The sequence below is a fragment of the Pholcus phalangioides genome, unplaced genomic scaffold (genome assembly GCF_987345545.1).
Source record: "Pholcus phalangioides strain wild (caught in Gottingen) unplaced genomic scaffold, Ppha-v1.0 ptg000021l_1, whole genome shotgun sequence".
Lineage (NCBI taxonomy): Eukaryota > Metazoa > Arthropoda > Arachnida > Araneae > Pholcidae > Pholcus > Pholcus phalangioides.
In genome coordinates this window covers 4,311,602-4,331,770 of record NW_028301614.1, presented here as the reverse complement: position 1 = coordinate 4,331,770, position 20,169 = coordinate 4,311,602, and the positions used below count along the sequence as shown (strand labels likewise).

Genomic DNA, 20,169 nt, shown 5'->3' with positions numbered 1-20,169 from the left:
TAATTTCTCTTTCAATTCTGCTAGAAAATACTCACAAACTCAATAGTCTTCACACAATTTTGTCGACTGGCTCACCACTTCCCCCTCACAGTTTTGACTTTGTGTACAGAGATATCAAGGACAATGTGCTGCTGGGATCTATCACAGGCAAGCATGTGTCTTTTTCACTTTCTTATCCTGCAACCTGCAATTTATATTTATTGAATTTATATTAGTTTCTCCAATTTACTACCATTTTTTACTCTTTTATCCCAATAGGTGGATCTGATATTATATCATGCTTTGCCGGTCAAAATCCAGAAATTCCTGTACATCGTGGTGAGATACAATGCTCCCTACTTGGTATGGCTATAGAAAGCTACGATGAAAATGGTACACAATTAACCAAATCTTACTTGAGTATCTTTTCCTTCAATGTAATTGTATTTTTAATGTGATAATCTCATTTAGAAGCTTTGTATATTTTTATAGATGAATTAGGTACGTGTGCAAAACCAGTTAGCTCTGTTTTCCCATCATCAAAATGTGTAGGGTAATTTTTGTGCTATGAATCTTTTAAGATGATAAAGAAGAAAAATATTCTGAAAAATGTGAGAATGCTGTTGAACCTTGTTAATGCAAAACGTAGGGACCAAAGAGCATATTTTGTATTAGCCATATTTCATGTTATCTAATGAACTTTAAAAAAATCTCAATTGAAAAAGATCAAACGCATGTTTTGCATAAAGCTGTAATTCATATTGACAAATTTTGACTATGGTCAATGCTTGAGTTTCCATGTGTGCTTTTTGTAAATGTTTTATAATTTTTTTTTGCATGAATTTCAATTTTTATCTTAAGTTAATGAATTTCAGTTGCGTGTACAACTATGTGCTTTCTAATTTCTTTTTTGAGCATAAAATTGTTTCTGTTTAGATAAACTACAATAGTTTTTTAAAAGCAAAACCTTTAGAACTTAATATTGTCTACAAGTTAAAATAAGAACTAAAACTGTTCTAAAAATTTTAAGTTTTCAAGAAATTGTTTCAAAACTGAGTAAATGTTGAATATAAATTTTACAAATTGAATCAATTTAATTTTTTTAATTGTTATTTATCAACTAAAATTTGAATCTCCTTGAATTGTTGAATTTTGTCAGGAAAGCGATTGAATAGTCCCTGAATTTTTTCACTTTCAAAAGTGTGAACCATCTTCTGATGCCAAATACAGTAGAGTCTTGATAATTCTTGGTAGATTGGACCAGGACCACTTTGGATTATTGAAAAACTTGAATTATTCAAAAAACATTAAAAAATGATTAAATGTTGGTTTTACGTATAAAAAAAGACAATCAAAAGCAGTACTAGCATGCTTACTGTATTTTCAACATTTTTAATTGCTGTATGTCTAGGCCTATCCAGTCCTTTTATATCTTTAAACTTAGTTAGCATAAGAACAAACTTTAGTTATATATTTTTTAGGTCATTTTGCATCATTTCACAGAGATTACAAACAGCACAGAGTAAAGATATTATCCATGTGATGCATTTCAAAAAACAAAGAATGTGAAAAGGTCGCAAAGATGAGAATGTAATTGAGAAGGGTTGTTGGTGGGATTGATGGTGAACAACGCTGAGACACTGATAGCTTTCAACTGCCTTTCCAATGATTTTTTGTAAGCAATTAGGGTTCAATGTCATTGTCCGCTATTATGAAGAAAAAAGTCAAACTTGTTCCTCTCTCAGTGACCCCTGAAAGTTTAAATGGTCAACCTCCATTCAAGGGTGTCTAATATTTATCACACATTACCCATTATAAGGCTACCTAGTCCCTTCCGAACTAAAATTATCATGCAAAATGTACATACTATGTAGTTATTCCTGAAAAAAAAACATAAGTTAGGTGGGGGGAAAGGAAGAAAGACAGTCTCAAGAAGGAAATTCAAAAATTTTTTGTGCCTTGGATTATCTGGAAACTCAAACAAACTTTTGAGGCTCTGATTTTTGAGACTCTGCTGTATATTGAGTAGTGCGAACTCATGTGTTCAGTGCCAGTTTTAAGTGCAGCTCAAATGAATTCTCATTATGTATTGGAAATAAACGATCTCATTCCATATAGGTAAATCAGTTGTCGGCGAAAAAGGTGAACTTGTATGTACCAAGTCATTTCCTTGCATGCCTACCTGCTTCTGGAATGATCAAGACGGAGAGAAATACAAGAAGGCCTATTTCTCTAAATACCCAGGTAAGAATATTCATTCGTCATCATCTGTCACAAATTACTTATGAACATATTCACTGTTATCACTTGTATATTTGTGCTTGTTTAAAACAAAAAAAATAATTGTTTTTTGTGTATAGAAGACTGAAAAAAAAAATTCTATTATGTGGTAGGTGTTTGGAACCATGGAGATTTTTGTTGGATAAATCCCGCTACCAAAGGGATTGTAATGCTTGGACGAAGGTTGGTAGTTTTTTGTGAACATGGCTTGATACCCAAAAATGTTTTTTTTCTTAATGTTTGTAAATACATGAAAATCACATAGCTTTTATAAACCTTTTATATTCTCGTCCTTTCTTATAATAAGGAAATTGTAAAGTGAATGTTCCTGTCATCTTAGAATGCCCTCCATTGAATGTACTGAATGTTAATGAAGGTAGGTTGAACAGATTCAGTTAGTGTTGTCCAAAAAAAAAAAATTTTAAGAGTAATTCCACTCCTCTCCAAAATTTTAAGGAGTATTTCTTTTAGAGAGATATAGATGGCTTTTTTCTCAGCCAGAGATATCAAGGAAACAGTTATTTTCCAGATATTATGCTGAGGTGAGCTCGGAAAGAAAAGTCATCACGTCTCCGCCGGGACTCGAACCCACTCCCTCTTGCATACCGGGCAAGCATGCTACCATCTACACCACTGGAGACACATAAATCTGCCTTCCTAATTTCACGCACGTGCGTGAATTAGGAAAATAACTGTTTCCTTGAGTATTTCTTTTGTCAGCGAAAAATCACTATTAAAAAAAATTGCCTGAAATTTGAAGGGGTATTTCCATTCCTCAATGAAATTTGGAGGAGCAAAATTGAATTATTTTATTTATTTAGACAAGACAAAAAGTTGAATACAAAAACAAACACTATTTGACACAAAGGGATGATCCTTCCATTGTTCGTAAAGAATATTTTATAAGATTCCTGGCAACATCCAAGTATATAAAAATAAACAGTAATAATTAATAATCAATTTAACAATTAAAAAAATAATGCAGAAATGCTACCCCTTATTGTTTTTATACCATGATAATCAACATTTTCAAGATATCCCTACAGTGTTACACACAAGAACTCAGGAAAACAGGTCTCTTACTCGTACAGAACTCCCTACAGGTTATCAGTGAAACATGATTAAAACCAATAATATTAAGTGAAAAAAAATAAACTTAAAAGTTCTATCTCACTATTTTTCTTTCCTTAAATTATAGTGCTATCCAGGACCACAACTAAATACTTGGTCAGCCAGAGCAAGTACACATTTAGACTACCCCTCGTAATGCGGAAGGTGAGGTTAAACAATTAAATTTGCACCTTTTGTCCCGCACCTGGGAAACCAGACCCTCCTGCTCGCTTTTAGTTGATCCCTGATGCTGTCAATTATCATATAAAATGAAGTATTCAATATCTACTATTTCAAATATGCAATTTTTTTACATCTTATTCAGCTGTATTGAATGAAAGCTGTTGCCCATTAATATTAGAATCATTATTTAACTTTGGAGTGAGGAACCATAAGGATTTTTTGTAAATTGTTTTTTTCTGTGTTGGTATATGATATAAATTCTCTGTTCGTTTTCCTTATATAATTGTTCTGCTAGAATACCAATCAGACTTTATATACATTAATAGCAATACCTTGTACAAGTATAATCGACATACGTTGAAATGAATTAATGGCACATTTCTTCATGAGTATTGAAAATTATCATATAAACTAGTGATAGGTAAAGAAGACTTTTAGTGCGTTCCTCCCCAGGCAGTTAATCAATATAGTGTATGTGGAAACACCCATGCATAGAGAACCTCTCTTAAACTACTACTACTAAACCAGACATGCACCTCATCCATATTCCATATCTGAGGCAAGGTTCTTTTCACATATTGATTTTGAAAAAAATTAGTTGCAGTGAAATGGTATAAAATACTTTATTTGCAACAATTTTTTTCAATTAAAACCTCACCATGTAGAAAGAGCTTAATGTGTTGTGTGAGAGTACTGTTTTCAAAATATATACAGTAATATTTGAAATGTTATGAATTGTAAGTGCTATACAATACTTTATTTAATGTAGATTTATACTGTGTTATTGATATTTTTATTACATTTTATGTATCTTTGGGCAAATTAGTTTTTTTTTTAATAAATCTGTTAAAGTTATTTCTGTTTGAGGGGAGCTGCAATTAATTATAAACATTAAAATATCTTGGAATTTATTGCATTGACTTAACATTTTCACATGAGGTAACAAAATAATGTTATGAAAAAATATAATATGTAAAAAAAATTAAAATTCTATGATATGATTATTGAAATTCATTGGTAGTAGGTCAATTTTTTTTTTTTTTTTTTTTTTGTAAAAAGAATACTGGCAGTCATTGCAGTTTTTGTAGGAATTGGTAATGGTTTTTTATGTCACCTTGAGCATAGTGTGCTGAATTATTTGTGCACATGACAATTGGCTGAAACTAAACTAAATGTTTGTTTTATTTCCATATTTTAGTGACGGTACATTAAATCCAAATGGAATCAGATTTGGTAGTGCTGAAATTTATAGCATAGGTGAGAATTCTTATTTTCTTAAAGCTTTCAGTAAATACTATTATGGTGTACTTTACTTTTTTTTTGCTTAGCTGTATTATAAATCACTTCATAATTAATTATTTAATGGGGAAAATTGCCATTGTGGAACTGATGATTTGCCAGCACAAAGGATGGCATTTCATATATATGATCTTTTTTATTTATATTATGCTCAGACCTGCCAACTTTCCGGAATTGGCCTGGCAATGCCAGATTTTTAAAAGTTTACCAGGGCTTGCAGTTTGATATTTTCCTTTTCTTTCTTTCAAACCAAGCACAACTCAGGTTGTCACCATGGGCAATTTACTACTTAGGGCCCTTTCACACGGAGCGGATGCGGGTCCGGAAGAAGTTTTAACAATTGGAATATACTGCGCCTTTCAGACGAGCCGAAAAATCTCCGCACCTAGGAAATGTTCATGCGGGTCCGGACGTCGTCCGCATGTGTCAAAACCTAAGTGCGGGCTCCGCATCCGCACATAGAAGTTTTGACAATAGGTTTATTCGGAGCTATTCAGACGATGCGGATGCGGAGCGAATTCGCCCGCATCTTTGGGTACTTTTTGAAGGTGATTTTTCACTTAATTTTTTTTAATTATTTGCCATAATGATAAAATGACCATCATAAAACACCATATGATGGTCCCTGCTCATTAATATAATGTACCTACGTACGTCTATCCATTTGTTTCGTTCTGAGATTGAGATATAACAACTTTAACTGCCTTTTGTCCATACTTTACAATTTTATACAATAAAACCTGCCAACAAGGGCCACTGACGGAACAAAAATGATAAGCCGTTCTGTGCATTACGAATATTTAATTGACTACATACTTTAATAACTTTTAAATTTAATTTAAAAATTTTAATTTTTTTCTTTTTAAATTTTTAAAATTATTTAAAAATATGAATATCTGAAATATTATTTTAAATATTTGTCATTTTTTAAATTTTTAATCTGTTAATTTTTTTAAACTTAAAAAAAAAAACTTTTATTAAACAACGTTATCCCCGTACGACGTTCACTCAGGGCCGGATTAAGTCGTTTGAAGACCCTAGCGCTTGAATATTTTTGGTGGTTCCCCCCGATACCTACAAGTTTATTTTACTCGATATTCAGTCTATAAACTTAAAAAATGAAATTTTGTATTTCAGAAATGACTAATCTAAGGATGGGATTTCACTATAAAAGGTTTATGAAAGTTATTTTATAAAACTTGAAAAAAGCAACTAATAAATTAGAGCAAATGCAACCGATAAATTTATTAGTTGCTTTTTTTTAAATAATTGTTATAAAATTTTTATAGTGTAATCCGGCCGGGATTATACTATAAAGTTTTATAAAAGAACTTTTATGAAAGTTGAAAAATTCAACCAAAGGCGCATCGGTTGCATTCCAGAAAATGCAACCGGTGCACACACACACACATTTTGCATTCAAAAAATTCAACCAATAAGATAATATTGGTTGAATTTTTCACGTTTTATCAAAGAGCTTTTACAAAACTTATATAGTGTAATCCCGGCCTAAGGCTGGTATTACACTATAAAACTTGAAAAATGTAATCAATAAACACATCTGTTACATTCGAGCGAACTTAACTGATCGGCCTATCGGTTGCATTTTTCAAGTTTTATAAACTAACTTTTATAAAACTTTTATACTGTAATCCCGGCCTAAGACAGAATTGTGATGTGAATATTTCTAAGCACAGACATTTTGAACGTCCCCACCCCTCCCCTTTTTTTCTACTTGCAAATTCTTTGATATCTCCTGAATTTTTTTTTTAGGAACATATTAGTTTCGGATGTTTTTGGATTGGATTTTTCGAACATTGGATGTTTTTGGAATTTTTCTTTCATATTTTTCCGGAAAGACAGATTTGTTTTCAAAATCTTTTGAAAATATTTTAAGACATTTTCTCCCATCGACTACTTGTGAGGATCGGAATGAAGATATCTTTATTCCCATATTCTATGTGGCTCTAGACTAAACCACCAAAGAATACCTCTAGGCTGCATATGGGCACTGAATCAGGGGTGAAGGAGAAAAACAGTTACAAAAATAGTTTTTATGCACGAATTTCAACCTAAAGATGCGGGCGAAACACCCGCATCTTCAGTGCTCGTGTGAAAGGGTATGCGGACCCGCATCCGCTCCGTGTGAAAGGGGCCTTAGTGAGTTGTGCCAGAAGTTTTCACTTTCTTTTTTTCAGAAAGTGGCTCCCATTTACATGAAGAAGCTCCAGGGACATCACATCATCTAAATGGTAACTAAAGCTGTCTAAATCTAAGAATGTAAACAAACATGGTGGCAGGACCATAACTAGGCTGGGACCCCGAGCTGAATGGGACCTCACAAATAATGTAATTTATTTTGAATAATTCTTTCCTTTTTAAGGGGCTTCCAAGAAAATGTCTGCCCCAGGGCCCCAAAAATGCATGCTATGGCCCTACATGGTGGCCAGTTTACATTGAACGTGTTTTTTTTATTATATGTGTTTGATTGCTATGCAAGACGATTAGCGATTAACTATACATGACTATATTCCAGCCAATCTTTCATAACGAAAATTATGGAAATCATGAGCTATATACCAAAAATACAGGACATCACTGGTTGTGGGCAAAATTCTTAATTGCCGAAGGAAGAGAAATTGAGGATTTTTATAAATCTTAATTAAAATGGTTTCACAAATGGTATGACAAAAATACAGAAACATCCCGTAGAATACAGGTAATGTGGGCGTCCTATGTATGATTTCTTATGGTGGTTATTATTGCCATTAAAAAATTTGGCATGCTAAAGTATATTTGTCAAGTTTTCTAGTAAATTGCAGGATTTTGTGAAAAAATTTACAAGGTTTTTACTTTTTGATGATTGGCAGGTCTGCATAATATTCAGATTGTTTACAAATATTGAGAACGACTTTAGCTTATGCCGTTGAATGGCATGAATAAGCTGTGGCTTAGAGGCTACCATATATTTGCTCTTTCTAAAGAGAAATATATTTAATAATTAAAAAATGCTGCATGTAGTCTGGTTTCTAAAGTTAATAAATCTGTAATGGAAAAATCATCAGACTTTAATGTTACCTTCAGAAAACAAACACAAAATGAAATTTCAAGCATCTTTCTCTTTTGGGAGGGATTTCTCACCTTCTGTTCTCCTCTTCGGGTTTCCTGAGTTTTTTTTTTTTTTCTTCTCTCCCCCCTAAGGAAACTTTTTTTCACTCTGAAACATATCATTCCCCCCTCATGCCAGAAGCATGAATGTGTAACGTAGGAAATGTTTGAATGTTTACTCTATCCATGTTGTTCTATGGGTGTCATTTCCCTAAAATGCTTTATAATATGTGTTTCAATAGGGTTATAATTCACATTTCTAGCAAAATTTAGATAGCAAAATAAGAAATCCAACCAGTTGATAAACCCAAAAGTGAAAATTTGAACATTCATTCTTATTGCACGAAGGGGAAACAATATATATATACCTTCATTGACCTGAGAGATATGTGTTTGCAAAGGTGGATTAAGGTCAGTCAAAGCCCTAGCCACAGAAGAAAATATTGGGCCCTTAAATTAGACAAAATTTTAAATTGGAATTTTGCTGTGCCCTTCAGAAATCTGAGCCCAGGGCATGCATATGGTTCACCCGTCATGAAATCCACCTCTCAGTGTGTTTTTCCACATGTTTACATGCTTTAACTAATCTCCGTCCAAGTTTCCAGAATAAGATAAGGAATGGGAGACATTATTATTTATTTATTTTTTAGATAAAAATTCTGTTTTAGTTGGGAAAAATTATTGGGGGTGGTATATTTTGTTTTTTGATCAGTACAGTAGTACCATCTGTTGGGAAAATTTGGGAAAATGACATTACTAAGGGTGCTCACACACAAAGGTATCCTCTTTTCTTAGTTTTCGAATCTGGTAACCCTAGATGTGTTCCCTATCATAATACATTAATATAATACATTAATAATCCCTATCATAATACATTAATATAATACATTAATAATCCCTATTATAATACATTAATAACCCTTATTTTTTAATGTATTTGTATTACTTGCTGCTAATAATACTAACTTCAGCGCATTTGTTTTTTTTTCCCTGCAGTTGAATCACTGAGTGAAATACAAGATAGTCTGTGCGTGTCGCAGTATAACCACGAGGGTGAGGAGCGAGTTATTCTGTTTTTGAAGATGGCCAAAGGTCATGCATTCTGTGAAGACATTGTAAAGAAAATTCAGCGATTGATAAGAAATTTACTGTCAGCCCGCCATGTTCCAGCTGTGATTCTTGAGACTCAGGATATACCAGTAAGCATATTTAGCTGCCCAATGACAAATTTTAGTTATTTAATAGTTAACAATGAAAATTAGGGCTGGTCTGATTAATTGGTTTGGTAAATCAATCAATTTTTAATCACAGTTAAAAATTTTAGTTGAGCTAATCAATTTGATCAATCTAATTGAAATTTTATAATTTATAATTTTATAATTTATTATAAAATTTTATAATTTATTATAAAATTTTATAATTTAGCTTTAATTTATTTGACAAAAAAATACCCACACAGCAGTACACCTTTCTAGCATGGTAAAATGCACTGCGTATGACACTGACAGTGGTTATTTTCACTCTCTCTCACTGTCTTTATAATCTCACCATTCGGATCGGTAAAATAATATGCACAACTAGCGTGAATCAAATGCAGTGTGCCAATTAGAAATAATGCAATTACTTTGGTAAAGATTGGGGAACTTCCATAGATTTCAAGGGATATAATAATTCAATAGTTTTAATTGCATTTATATAGAATTTTTCCATTTGAAAATCATACTTGGGAAAAACTATACACGAAATAAAATTTTTTTAAATCACATACAGTGAAATTTCATTACAAAGATACTCAATATAGCAAAAAATCCCCCTACAATGATACTTTTTTGACATTCTTGTTTGGAAATGTCTATACTCTAATGTTAAACTGCTGCCTCTTAATACAACAATAATCCCTCTACAACAATATTTTGTCTTGGTCTGTAGAATATCGTTGCATCAAGGTTTCATTGTATTATAAATTACTTGAAAATTATAATTGGCAAAAGACTTCTAACTAGGGTTCTTTGTGTCAGCACTGGTGTTGACACAATCCAATTGAGTTTGTGAGTGTCCCTATCCAATTGTGATTTGGCAGCTCATTTCTGTGTCTGATACATGCATATGGAAAAGATAAGAATTTGCAGACTGTTCACTGAAAGTTTTTTTGTCTTGCACTGAAAGAATGCATGCTCTGAAAACATAGGCTCCATTTTTTTCAATGCATTTTCTGATAGCTGAATCTTTCATTTTACATGAAATGGTTCAAAAACTTTCAGGGAGTAAGATTCAGAAGCACACAAGAGTTAATTGGGCTCAAGTAACTAATTCTGTCCTTATCCATTTGTGATTTGGCAGCTCATTTCTGTGTCTGATACATGCAGATGGAAAGGATAAGAATTTACAGATTGTTCGGCGATGATTGGAGCTAAAATTCAGCTCATGCCGCAGCTTTTTATGTTAGCGCATGCGCCTGTATCAACAGAAATGTTTGTTAGTTGAGGCAGAAAATTTACAAAAAAAGTTCTTCGTGGCTTGTTAGCGAAGGTGTCACTGTATTTATATTTTATACTTTTCTTCACTCAGTGTTTTACCCTCAACGTTCATATCACAAATTATTTTTCAGTACACCATAACTGGAAAGAAAGTTGAAGTAGCTGTGAAGAGGATAATATCTGGCGAAAAGGTGCTTCACAGGGAATCCTATTCAAATCCAGAGTCCATAGATCTATATTACAATATTCCGGAGCTGCAAAGTTTCCTGGACATCCAGCCTAATGGTTGCTGATTTCGTTGACTCTAGGATGTGAAATATTTTCTGTTACTTTTCTCTATTTTTACAGTTTTTTTATAAATATTTTCTGTTATACATTTTTGTTACTGTCAAAGCCCAAATTGGACATCCTAGTTAACCCGGCCAATGTCTGAAATTTGGGCTTTAGCTGGCCCCTATATATTCATCCTTATTATTCGGGATCATCCCTGCGTTGGCATATTTTTTTTGTGATAATTATAGCCATTTATAATCACCCATAGCTAACCATAATTAATTAGGGTCAGCTACGTCAAACCTAACGATTAAAAGAATCTGAATATTGATATCTTAATGATACATATATAGGGGTCTGCAAAAACCAGAATTTCAGACATTGGCCGGGTCAACTGGGCTGGCCACTTCAGGCTTTGGCATAACACATACATTAATACATACAAATACAGTCGAACCCGCTTATAAAGAAGTTTGAAAAAAAACAACAAACTGTTCATTTTACATGAACTTTTGCTATATCCCATACCTGCTTAAAAAATTATGTGTTTGAGCAAAATGAAGCATTTCAATAATCTGATCACTCTTAAAATAAGTAAAAATTAAACTAATCAGAAGAAGTAATAATCCAAATTGAAATCTTATGTAATTAAATACATTAATAAAAATATTTATTTTATTTTTTTTCTCTTACGTGATATGATTATAGACGTTAGACATTCAGCGTTAAAATCATTTTTTCCTGACAAACATAATAACGTGATCCTCACATATTCCTAAGGAATCAGCATGATCCATCTGGGGAATTTGTTAGTGTTAGTAGATATCCATGTTCGAACCTGGATTCAAGCTTAGGCCTGCACAGTGGGCCCCTTTCAGTGGGAGGCTAGCTCCATAACTACTCAACTGTCATTCAGCAAAATCTAATGTTTTTTCTTTTACCAAGAGCCCGATTACTGGAACGTTTTTTTGTCCTTCATTTTCAAACCATTTAAAAAGCTTTCTATGAATCTCTCCCTGTAGATTCTCAGTTCACCATTCGAAAACATTTTCCTTCAATTTCTTTTTGCTCTTCAAAATCATGGATAGCAGACTTCGAGGAATCCAGAATCACTACTGCAACGATCTCACTTTTTTTCCATTCTTGACTTTTAAATTGTATAACAGCTGTATATCTTTAATAATTTTTGAAGCAACAGACGATGTTCCTGTGTTTAAAATTCATAAAAATTAACTTGCACATGTGTGATAACACCACAACCAACATCCATATTTAGCTAATGTGCTGCAAATGTCCATACCTAGTTAATGATTGGCATGTTTATCTAGCTAAAAATGTTTTGTATGTTAGATTCTTTTGAGTACTCTCTTCTTCCTAATAAGGTTTTCTGCAAACAAAATAGAATTTATAACAAAGAAATGTGTAAAAAAAGTGAAGCAAAAGAATTTGCAATACTCAAAAATGCCTTACTAGAGTGTCTTTCAGGGAAATAAAGGGACATTATATCAGTTGTACCAAAATATTGTAGAGAATTAAAGTTACCGATAAGAAGATTCAGATAAAGTTACAAAGAAATTTATTGAAATTTGTCTTCGAAAACTGGTTGAAAATTTGTTATAGGCCAACTTTGCTGAAATCTGTGTTTGTTATGAGGGAGCCTGACTGTAATATATAGAATTCTCATCATGCAACAGAGCTTTCTTTTCTTTTTTGTAGATATGGTGGTTAAGGTGCTTTTTTTTTTGTAATGTTTAGTGCCAAAATTCTAAAATTTGTTTACACATCTTATACACACAGGATCTGTTTTTTATTAGTTTTTTTTTTTTTTTCCTCCTCTCATGTGCCTAGTTATTGTGTGATAATGTGAGTGGCCTTGTTGCATTTTTTTCAAAATCTGAACAAAAAAATATTTTCAGTTCTGAATATGTTCGTTAGTGGGAAGGAATTTCTGCCTTGTAAACATTCACGTCTGAAACATTAAAATATATTTCATATGAAATTACATTTCCTTGTCATGTTTTTTGTAGTTTTAGAGTACCAGCGTTTATGATACAATGGATCCTGCTTATAAAGTCTTTCAAAAAATCATCAAGAAAAACGTTTCAAATGGAAAAACACTTTTAACATGGAATTTCGATGAGTATTAGAGTTAGGAAAATGAGTTGTACAAAGTAGGAGAATGTTATGAACAGGACCCACTGTAAATCTTTGATTTCATCTTCATTTAGTGGCATAGAAATTTTTTCTAAGTTCATTTTATAGTTATCTAAAAATTTGTTTCATTCAATAGAAACCATCAAAATAAAAGTTCATTAGAAGCTGATAATCTGAGCCACAGTGAGCATCTGTCATGTTTCTGCTTAATAGCTTAATCTGAGGTGACTCAAAATGTGTTTTTTTTTCCTACTGGAATGATTCTCATTTCATAATGAATGCACAGTAAAGTTTACTCTTATGAATCCTGGATAAACATCCCAATGAATTTTTCATACTGGACACACTTCGCTCGGATCCAAACCCACTGCCGGCATATTGGTGGTGGTCTGCTGGAGTCAGGTCAGGTGTGGTTTTTCAATTCAATGCACAAGCCAATCTCCCATTTAAAAAAGTCTCTTCGCAGAGAAATTCTGGCATGGGATCAAGATCTTTAAAACTAAAATTACTTGTATTCGATTAAATAATCCAACGAAATGAAATAGAGCGCATTCTTGCAACATCACCTATAGAAGAAGGCCTCAGCGCGAAGTTCTTGATGTCACTGAAGAAGGTCATTTTACCTAGTACCATTGGATATAGAAGGCAATGCATCGATATCTTTACGTTTTTTTTTGCAATATATCCATTGGCTATAGGTGAAATGGCCTTCTTCAGTGATGTCCAAGCTTCATGCAGAGTCCACCTTCTATAGGTGGTGTTTACGAGTCTCGTATTAACTGTACGTATACCTGAGACTGTCCATCCCTTTCGGAAAGAGCGCAAACCATCCCAAGATGGTCTCTCTGGGCAGTCATCTCTTTCTGTACGTATGCCTCGCGGAACGCGGATGAATTATTCACGTGTTTAAAGACTCGCTGTGTAGATAATGAGCTTCAAATAGCACTGAACAGTAAAAATGCGAGTGATAATAGAAGCCTGTGGCGCCATCTGCAAGTGAAAATTGTACATAATTTCGCATACTGATGTATTTCGAATTCTCGGTCCACATCTTTCTATCACTGTTTATAAGTATGTCATTTCAAAAGTTAGGGAGTCCTTTCGGAAACACCCCATAAGTTGGTGGTGGTAGTATGATAAATTATGAAATTTCATTAAGCCCTCCATTGATTCTGAAATTTACCTATGGTTGGGTGTTAAGTGGGCAATGTTCCCTCATGAGCTATTTCTCAAAAAGAATTGCCATTGAATTTCGACAAGACTAGGCATGTAATCAGAGCTGCCCCTATGGGTGTGCGATAGGTATGGTTGCACCAGCAGAGTTAGGGATGAGGGGTGCACTTAAAGTAACAATAATTTTCCTTGATTATGGAATAATTTGTTTCATAAATTCTGAATTTTTTCATCCATTCTGGAAAAATCTGCATCTTTATCTAGAAATAAATAATCCCTGAATTCAGCATTTTCATAGTTTAATAAATTCAGAACTTTCATCAATTCTGTAGTTATTTCTTTCATTTATTCTGAATTTTTATGGGTGCTTGAATCATCCCTGTCGATTATTTTTCTTATTTTCGATTCATCGCTTCTGAATTTCCATTGGTTCTTGGACTATTTCTTTCATTATAGTTCCTAATTTTAATTAGTTATTAAATTATTTCTTTCATCAATTTAAAATTTTCTTCAGTTCGAAGTTTTCATTAATTTTTTGTGTTAATGTACATTTAATTATGTCTATATTTTTTGTATAGATATTTTTCAGCATTCCTGTATAGTTAGTAATAATTTTTATGAATTATAATTTAGAAATAATGTATGAATTTTTGGATGCAATTTCCCTTTCCCCCACAGAATGTGTAAAATCGGGGCTAAGAGCCCTGAAATTTTTCAGACACCTCTGGCAACACCTTCTAAAGCAGAAACACCTGCTTTAGAAGGTGTTGCTTCTGGCCTCGCTATTATTTTCGCACCACCGGGCCCTGTGCCTGGTAAGGACGGCCCTTCATGACTACAGTGCCGAGAATATTCACGGCAATGCGTGTAATGCACCTCTATAACATTATTCGCAGTGAATAAAAAAAAAGATATCGAACATGCATCTTCTGATGACCCATGAATGCATGTTTCTTTTTTTCCTTTTTTTTTTCTATTTCGGATTCATAAGTAATCGCATGACGTGAATAAATCGTGAACTTCACCAGGGTCACGGAACCAGTTATACATATTTGAAAAAAAAAAACCAATCATGAATACATGCGTCCGTGAGCATGAAATGAGTTAGAAGATGGAAGGGAGGTAAAAAAAGACTAGACGGTGAAACAAAGGGCAAAATACATATAAATAAAGAAATAAAACCCATAAGAAGTCAAGACAAGTCAGTCTAGCATTGCATAATCCGTAAAAGAAGTCTCTATTATCTATTCAAAATACTCTCGTGACCGTGCATATGTTGGTTACGGTCTGTGTACTATTCGACTCGTAAATCACACACGTATGTAACAACACAACGAGAAAAGAGAAAAAAAGACTCGCTTCACTCTCACATATAAAAACATACGAATATCGAAGAGGTGGGAAAGAATATGTTGATGGCATGGGAACAATAGGCCAATTTCACTGGCGTAGTTCGTGATTTTCGCACATGATTTCCGCGTGCTCCAAGAAATAGGTCAATTCCAATGTCTTCAACCACCGCCATCACTACTACTACTACTAAATTGTATTTTATTTATTTATTCTTATGTTTAAAATGAAAAAGCTTTGCGGAGCGGGTGAAGGACTCGTTCGCCCTGAAGATGTTTTTTTTTATCTATTTTTATTTTTTTACGTCACTGTGCAGTGAAAGCGTTAAAATGCGTGACAACATACGCGTAGACTGGATGTGATACGAACTGAATAATGTTTACGACCGCCATTGTTTTAGCTCTTTCTTTTTTGAATCTATGTAGACTAGAATTTATTCAAAAAAATAAGACGGAAACATCTACTTATGGATAATATATATGTATTACATCTCTGAATCAGTCAGTCATATCATTTTTTGAATATAGAGTAGCATGTACAAAGATAGTGAAAGGACACTCCTATAATGAATCCTACGTAGCGTTTATGTGACTTGATTAATTGGTCGTTTTTGTCGCACCACGGTCATTTCCTGCACACGATGGCTAATTAGACCTGGACCTACAATTTATTGCCGATTCTGAACGGCAGTCTTTTTTTTTACACTCACCGTGAGGGGTTGGTGCACTAACCCCTCGATGTGGGACTTCCTGCGGTTGCAATCTATTTTTCTGTGATATATATATACATATTTAATAAAATTCCGGATGCACCCATCTTTCGGGAACGCTTCGATATCTCCTTGAGATGGGAAGCGGGGTGTGTCCGGTCCTTCAATGTTCAATCTTTTTCTGTGGTCACGCTGGGTCACGTCACCGTTTCTGTTGTACTGCTACGTCAGTAAAGTTTCTGACAAGGACGAACCGCGTATCGAACTCGCGACACCTCTAAACATCCTTCGGTACTTTAGACGAGTACCTTATCGATCTGGGGGCTACCGCACTCGACTTGATAAATAACACTTGGTGGATTTTGGAGAGTTTAATCCGAACCTGGCATCGATTTTGTCGTCAGATTGGCTCTAGTTTTTGAGATAAGGTGAAAATTAAATTTCAATTGTGATGCAGAGACTACATTGAAATATTTAAAAATGAGCACTATTTCAAATACTAGAGACAATCCAGCAAAAGTAACATCAGTTTTGAAATCAACAGCACAAAAATACTGTAAAACAGTTAAAACTATCTTGAGAGCACGAATTTTTCTTTTTTAGCAAATTTATTTGTGAAACTTGGTGGTTGTGTGTGAGTGAAACAGCGCTCAATGCCTGATAATTAATAATTACCCTCCGTTGAAAAGCACCGTTATAAAAATGTAAACATATTAAAAGCGGTTCTTTTTTGGTTGGAAAATAGTTGTTGTTCATCTCTTGTAAACATAAGAAACATAGCCAAAGATGCGCGCTCACACGTCCTCATAATATAGTTACATATTGGAACCCCTGCTGGCTTAAATAATCCTCGATTGCAGCTCTGTCAGTCCCACTCTTGTGAGGGGTCATGCCCGGGGGGTCTCATGTCCATAAGTGACCCCCACCTTATGATATTTTGTATAGTACAATAAATTTTTAAAATAAGTGGGAAATATGCAGGCTGTTTATTTCCAGTTAAGTATGGGACTACTACAGCATCATTTTGCCTAAGGGGACCCATGATGTTGAGACGGTCCTGAATAGAACTCGGACTATTGGGGAGCTCAATAAATTCTAGGCCAGTGGTCTGGAGGCAAAGTTATCTTATTTGCGAAATTTTCGTTCAGTATAAATTCACTGAAAAAAATGAATTCAATACGTATAAAGGATCTTTCTTCTAGATGAGGGTCGAAGAGTCTGGGTAAGACAGGGGAGCCATGAGAAAAAAAACAAATGCTTCAAAGGGGGGGGGGGGGGCACGGGCAAAAAAAGGTTAAGAAACGCTGCTCTAAACGTCCATACTCTGTAAACTTATTAACCATGGAAAAATGGCGCCTTTCTTAGTTACTTTTGTCCATAGCCAACAAATGGGTAAAAAGAAAATTTTATCAGCCAAAATATGCCTTTCAGAAAACAACTATACAGTACAGGACGCATCACATTGAGAAACATCATTAAACTGGAACCCCTTCTGCCACCTATCAAATAAAAAGCACAACCGTTAATGATTCTTTAATTGTAATTGGTGACCTGTTTTTAATTAACGGTGCTGCGTGAAAAAAAAAACAATATTACTTTCATTCCTGACTTCGTTAAGAAGGAATTCCAGATTTTTAGTGTTTCTATGTAAACTTATCAGATGGATTAGAAAACTTTTCGTTAAAACGAGATTTTCGCTATAACTGTATTCGTTAAAACGGGAATCGACTGTACTTGTACATTCTATCGATACTCGTTAGTGAAGCTCGCATCAAGTAATCCGTGAACGAGCCATCGCGATTCATTCTGGGGCTCTCCAGAACTTTCAAACAATGCACAAAGCGTATTTTTAGCGCTTATGAAATGACTCGAGGGGAGGGGTTTTTTCCACGTTGTAAAACAGCGTTCGTTTAGTTCCACTAATTAGATCAATGGGATTTTCTTTCTTCCACCAGTAATTCCAGAACATGCTCGGCCATTGAAACTCGAGAAGAAAACTCTATAAAAATGTTGTTACAACACACTTGTGACGAGAAAAGGGAAGGCAAATGTTCAAGGAGTGGAGAGAGAAGCTTTAACTCTTTTTTTTTTTCTCTCTTCTCATTTTTCTATCTCTTCACCCTGTGGTACTTCTTGTTACTCATTCTGGAAGAGCCCATAATGGTCCCGAGAGGCGCATCATTCATACCAGAAATGGCGAAGACAAAGAAGCTTTTCAACGAAAACTGTTTAAAAAGAAACGAAGCATTTTTCTCTCTCTACTGGCTTTAATAGTATATACTCTATTTATTTCTTTTTATATATATATACATATTACTTAGTACTTACTCATGGTGGAGGCTGTGTATGAGAGTGCAGTGCAAGAAAGTGGTCGATGCGACATTGTTCGGCAGAGTTCCGAGAAGAAAGGGCGTGGCAAATGGAGTATCATTAATCAACGTCAGTTACGTAATAACGCGTGAGTTGGAAAAAATGAGGCACATGATGTTGTGTTCGATTTTATTTTTTCTTTTATAAAGCGATTTCGTGAGGAAGTCGGTTTCGTGGTCATTAGCCTCGCCGACATAACACCGAATGACAATTTCCAGAATTGTTGTTCAACTTGCACAGGAATCCGGAACGTTTTTTTGCCGACAGCGGAAATTGTGATCCAACTGAAATTATTCCCAGTCGGACCTTATTCCCGCGTATGCATGTATGTATGTACGCGGCGTTTTCACGTGTGGCGTTTCCAAATTTAAACAATGCAGTTATTTTCGCTGATTACGACCCAAATATCGTTTGCCTTAGGGTGGGGGGGGGGGGGGGTTCTTGACCTTCTTGTGTTTTTACGGACCCATGGAGCTAATTGGAGCCGCCTTTGGGAATGTGCGACAGGTGCGGTCGCACCGAGCCCCGTGTTTTGGAAGCCCCGGAATTATGGCAACAATAATTTCTTTCATAAATTCTGAATTTTCATCAGTTCTGAAATAATTTGTTATATTTATTCCAAATTTTCATGATTTTCGTTTCCTTGAAAATTTTCGATTCTTCTCTCTCAAAGAAAATCTGGAGCTGGGGGGGGGGGGGGGCTGCTATTATTTTCGCACCAGGCCACGGACCCTCTGTTCTAATGAAATGAAGGCCACAGATTCCTTTACAAAATAATATCCAATATAGATTAATAAGTTGATTTTTTTTTCCATCCAAGCTAACGGACACCTGAAATCTCCCCATGGACCTTCGGTTAAGAACCCCCTGCCCTAGGAATAAGTTTTGCCAAGGGCCTCTAAAAGCCGGTCTCAGCCAGGGTCAAATTTAGGCAAGTGCGAACGGTGCAAATTTTTTGTCAAATTGTTTCTTCGTTACTCTAACACTAGGGTGAATAACCTCCGGCCCGTGAGCCACATGCGGTCCGCCAAGAGGGTTCTATCTGGCCCGCAAGTGTGTAAAGTGCGCAAGCAAAGGTGTTCCGGTAGGAAAGTATGAATACACACAAAACGATAAATACTTAAGCTGATCGTATTTCCTTTACAAAAATTATATAAGAATACGGGATATCACCAAAACACTTTGTCAAAGGCAAGAAAAGTTGCAAATCGCAGCCGAAAAAAACTGTCAAAATTAAGTAAAGTCGCCAATTGCAACCGAAAAATTTGTCAATGGTAAGTAAAGTTGCAAAGCCATTTCTCGCGTTCCAATCATGGAGGCGGTTCTAATGGGAGAAGTAACGTGTCCCAGGGTACCCGAAGACCCGGATAGGAAACAACCTTTTTTTTTTTGAGGGCCACAAAACTGTTTTTGCATTTGGAAGCAAAAAAGCTGTCTTGGCACTCGCGGCGTACGCAGGATTGACTTTTAGCGGCGACGCAAAAGGTTTCGGGGGGGCAGCACAATAGTTTTCTTCACGAGAAATTTCGAGTTATTACCCTTCAAAAATCATTTAAATTAACAGAAATTGATCAAAATAACACATTAAAGGTATTTTTTTTTCGATATTTTAATTTTTTACCGAAATATTCATTTTCTTTCCTAATTTTTTGTTGGGTTAGTTCGTGCCTCCCTCCCTGCTACGGCCACTGCTTGTGATCAAGC

General features: G+C 34.7%; 1 protein-coding gene across 1 annotated transcript in view; it reads left to right on the top strand.

Annotated features, from left to right (window-relative positions):
- LOC149070521 (acetoacetyl-CoA synthetase-like) overlaps nucleotides 1-12,711 on the top strand; it is a 33,288-nt gene extending 20,577 nt beyond the window's left edge. The window contains exons 11-17 of the mRNA XM_089249158.1: nucleotides 25-147; nucleotides 259-372; nucleotides 2,098-2,223; nucleotides 2,373-2,442; nucleotides 4,751-4,809; nucleotides 8,956-9,158; nucleotides 10,568-12,711. Of these exons, the coding sequence (XP_089105284.1) occupies nucleotides 25-147; nucleotides 259-372; nucleotides 2,098-2,223; nucleotides 2,373-2,442; nucleotides 4,751-4,809; nucleotides 8,956-9,158; nucleotides 10,568-10,729 (857 nt within the window). The 3' untranslated portion in view covers nucleotides 10,730-12,711. The remainder of the gene's footprint in view (nucleotides 1-24; nucleotides 148-258; nucleotides 373-2,097; nucleotides 2,224-2,372; nucleotides 2,443-4,750; nucleotides 4,810-8,955; nucleotides 9,159-10,567) is intronic.
- The last annotated feature ends 7,458 nt before the right edge of the window (nucleotides 12,712-20,169 follow it).